We start from the raw sequence: 3,009 nt of genomic DNA, 5'->3' as shown, positions 1-3,009 counted from the left end.
CCCTGGGGGTGCCTTGGTGAATAAATACTCACCAATTCCCTTCTGTGCCCCCGTGATGAACTTATAGGCAGCCACAAGGTCGCCTCTCAACCTTCTCTTGCGGAGGCTGAAAAGGTCCAGTTTCTCTAGTCTCTCCTCGTAGGGCTTGGTCTGCAATCCCTTAACCATACGAGTGGCCCTTCTCTGAACCCTCTCCAGGTTATCCGCATCCCTCTTGAATTGCGGCGCCCAGAATTGCACGCAGTACTCCAACTGTGGTCTGACCAGCGCCCGATAGAGGGGAAGTATCACCTCCTTGGACCTGTTCGTCATGCATCTGCTGATGCACGCTAAAGTGCCATTGGCTTTTCTGATGGCTTCGTCACACTGCCGACTCATGTTCATCTTGGAATCCACTAGGACTCCAAGATCCCTTTCTACTTCCGTGTCACCCAGCAGGTCATTCCCTAGGCTGTAGGTGTGCTGGACATTTTTCCTCCCTAGGTGCAGCACTTTGCATTTCTCCTTGTTGAACTGCATTCTGTTGTTTTCTGCCCACTTGTCCAACCTGTCCAGGTCTGCTTGCAGCTGTTCCCTGCCCCCCGGCGTGTCCACATCTCCCCACAGTTTTGTGTCATCTGCAAACTTGGACACAGTACACTTCACTCCCTCGTCCAAGTCACTGATGAAGACATTAAAGAGTATTGGTCCAAGGACCGAGCCCTGCGGGACCCCACTGCCCACACCCTTCCAGGTCGAAACTGACCCATCCACCACGACTCTCTGGGTGCCCCGAGTTCAAAGGTTGGCAGGGCCCTAGCGGTAGCCAACACCATAACCCTGGTGGAGTTGATGTGGTCACATCCACCAAGGGCACATTTCCACTTTGGCCTCTTGCCTTCAACTAGTGCAAGCAGGAGCGCTAGTTCATCCTGCTTGTTCCCCATGCTCCTAGCATTAGTATATAGGCACTTCAACTCTGGTTTACCTCAGTGAGAAGCATTCTCAGCAAATCTCAGGGGCAGCCCCTGAGGCAGGCACCAGCCTTTGTCCAAGCTCTGGCTCCACCACAGCCCTCCACAGAGATCCCTTCTCATCCCATGTCCCAGGCCTGCCCTTTGACCCCACCTACATCCTGAGCCGCACAGTGTCCAACGTCATCAGCTCTGTCGTCTTTGGGGACCGCTTTGATTACAAGGACAAGGAGTTCCTCTCCCTGCTCTACATGATGCTCGAGAGCTTCCGCTTCACCTGCACATCCTGGGGGCAGGTAAAAGTGCTTTGTGTGGGTGGCTGGGCAGCAGGGGCCAGGACCTGTCCTCAATCCCCTTCCTTCAGAGAGAGGTCAAAGGGAGCAGTGCATGGGGACAGAGAGCCTTAGTTGTGTAGTGAACTGATTAGTTGGAAATAGCATGACTCAGATGCAGTAGAGCAAGGAGGGAGGGATGGGAATCCCAGGAGCTGGTGAATGGCTAGGAAGATGGATAGATGGGAAGTTAGCTAGTTAGCTAGGAAGGTGGTTGGGTGGATGGATGGGTGGATAAGACATATTTAAACACACACACATGCATGTACAAGAAAGAACATATGGGGAGGGATGGATACCAAGGGGAGAAGGGCTGAATCATTGGAAATGTCCCACTGTGGATGGACAGGAAAACGGACAACCTGTCCACAAGCCCGTGATCCAGGCTCAGGTAGTTCTTGGTTCCTCTCCCAGCTCTACGAGATGTTCGCAGGTGTCATGAATTACCTGCCTGGCCCCCAGCACAAGGCCTTCAAGCTGCTGGTGGGGCTGGAGAAATACATTGAGAAGAAGGTGAAGGCCAATGAGGAGACCCTGGACCCCAACTCCCCACGGGATTTCATTGACTGCTTCCTCATCAAGATGCACCAGGTGCTGGGCCGGGGGTGACAGATGAAGCAGGGAGGGACTGCAGGGAAACTCAGAAAAACCCCGCGGGATGTGGCCTTCTTTGGGATGGAGGGGCAGGAGGCTGCTTGCATGGGAGGTCTTCTCCTGATCTGCGTTAATGGGAGGCAGTAATTGGAGACAGGCTGAGTTTCCCGGGGCATTGACCCTGGATTTTCTTCCTTCGGTGGACAGAGCCAAGACCTTGGTCCCAGTAGCGCCTTTGGCTGTGCCTCCCCCAGTCAATTCCATGGTCAGCGCTGTCTTTGGCTCCATTTGGGAGTCAAACATTGCCCTGTTCATGTACGATGGGAAGGGGGAGCCCCCGTGTCTTCCCAAGAAAGGTGGCTGCTTCTCCAAGGTCTGCCCTGGGCTCCATCTGCCAAACTCCTCATCTCTGCATTCAGAGGCACACAGGCCTAGAAGGAGCCTTCCCTTCTCCTCATTGCCATCTCTCCTTGACAGGAAAAGCACAACCTGTCCTCTGAGTTCTTCATGAAGAACATCGTCCTCACCGTGCTCACCGTGTTCTTCGCTGGGACAGAGACAGTCAGCACCACCCTGCGCTACGGCTTCCTCATCCTGCTCAAGCACCCGGAGATTGAAGGTAACAGTGTGGGTTGAGGTCAGTGCCGTGGCTCCCCCAGCCCCATGGGCATTCACGCTGGCTTTGGGTCGACACCCCCAGCTGCAGTCCAGCGATGAGACATCAAGAGCATGGGTTTCACACAGACATGGTGTGGAGTTAAACAGCCAAGCGGTATAAGTTACGTCCTGGTAGTTCAGCCTCCAAGGGCCAGAATCTGGCCTACTCCTGGGGGCAAATTCAGCATTCCCAACCAATGGCCCAGGGATCCCAACTGGTTTGCAACCTCAGTCCCTCAAGTTACTGGAATGGGTGTCAGCGCTCAGATTCTGATCGCAGTGACCTTTTGGTGTAAGTCTGGAGTGATCCTTGCTTATCGGGGGTCCAGGGCTGGGTTCTGGGCTCAGTGAAACCAGGGAATATCCTCAGGGGACATCATAGAATCATAGAAGTAGGGTCAGAAGGGACCTTGTAGATCTTCAAGTCCAACTCCCTGCCTGGGCAGGAGAGAAACTGGGCTCAAGTGACCCCA

At 54.2% G+C, this 3,009-nt stretch overlaps 1 protein-coding gene across 1 annotated transcript in view; it reads left to right on the top strand.

The window, feature by feature from the left end:
* The window catches only part of LOC102377203 (cytochrome P450 2A13-like), a 10,416-nt gene that overhangs the window by 3,789 nt on the left and 3,618 nt on the right, over nucleotides 1–3,009 (top strand). Inside the window, exons 8-10 of the mRNA XM_014523533.2 lie at nucleotides 1,089–1,249; nucleotides 1,700–1,876; nucleotides 2,357–2,506. Coding sequence (XP_014379019.2) covers nucleotides 1,089–1,249; nucleotides 1,700–1,876; nucleotides 2,357–2,506 — 488 coding nt within the window. The remainder of the gene's footprint in view (nucleotides 1–1,088; nucleotides 1,250–1,699; nucleotides 1,877–2,356; nucleotides 2,507–3,009) is intronic.

Source organism: Alligator sinensis, unplaced genomic scaffold, assembly GCF_000455745.1.
Source record: "Alligator sinensis unplaced genomic scaffold, ASM45574v1 scaffold1667_1, whole genome shotgun sequence".
Lineage (NCBI taxonomy): Eukaryota > Metazoa > Chordata > Crocodylia > Alligatoridae > Alligator > Alligator sinensis.
The sequence above is the reverse complement of the archived record's forward strand: the minus strand, read 5'-3'. Positions and strand labels throughout refer to the sequence as shown.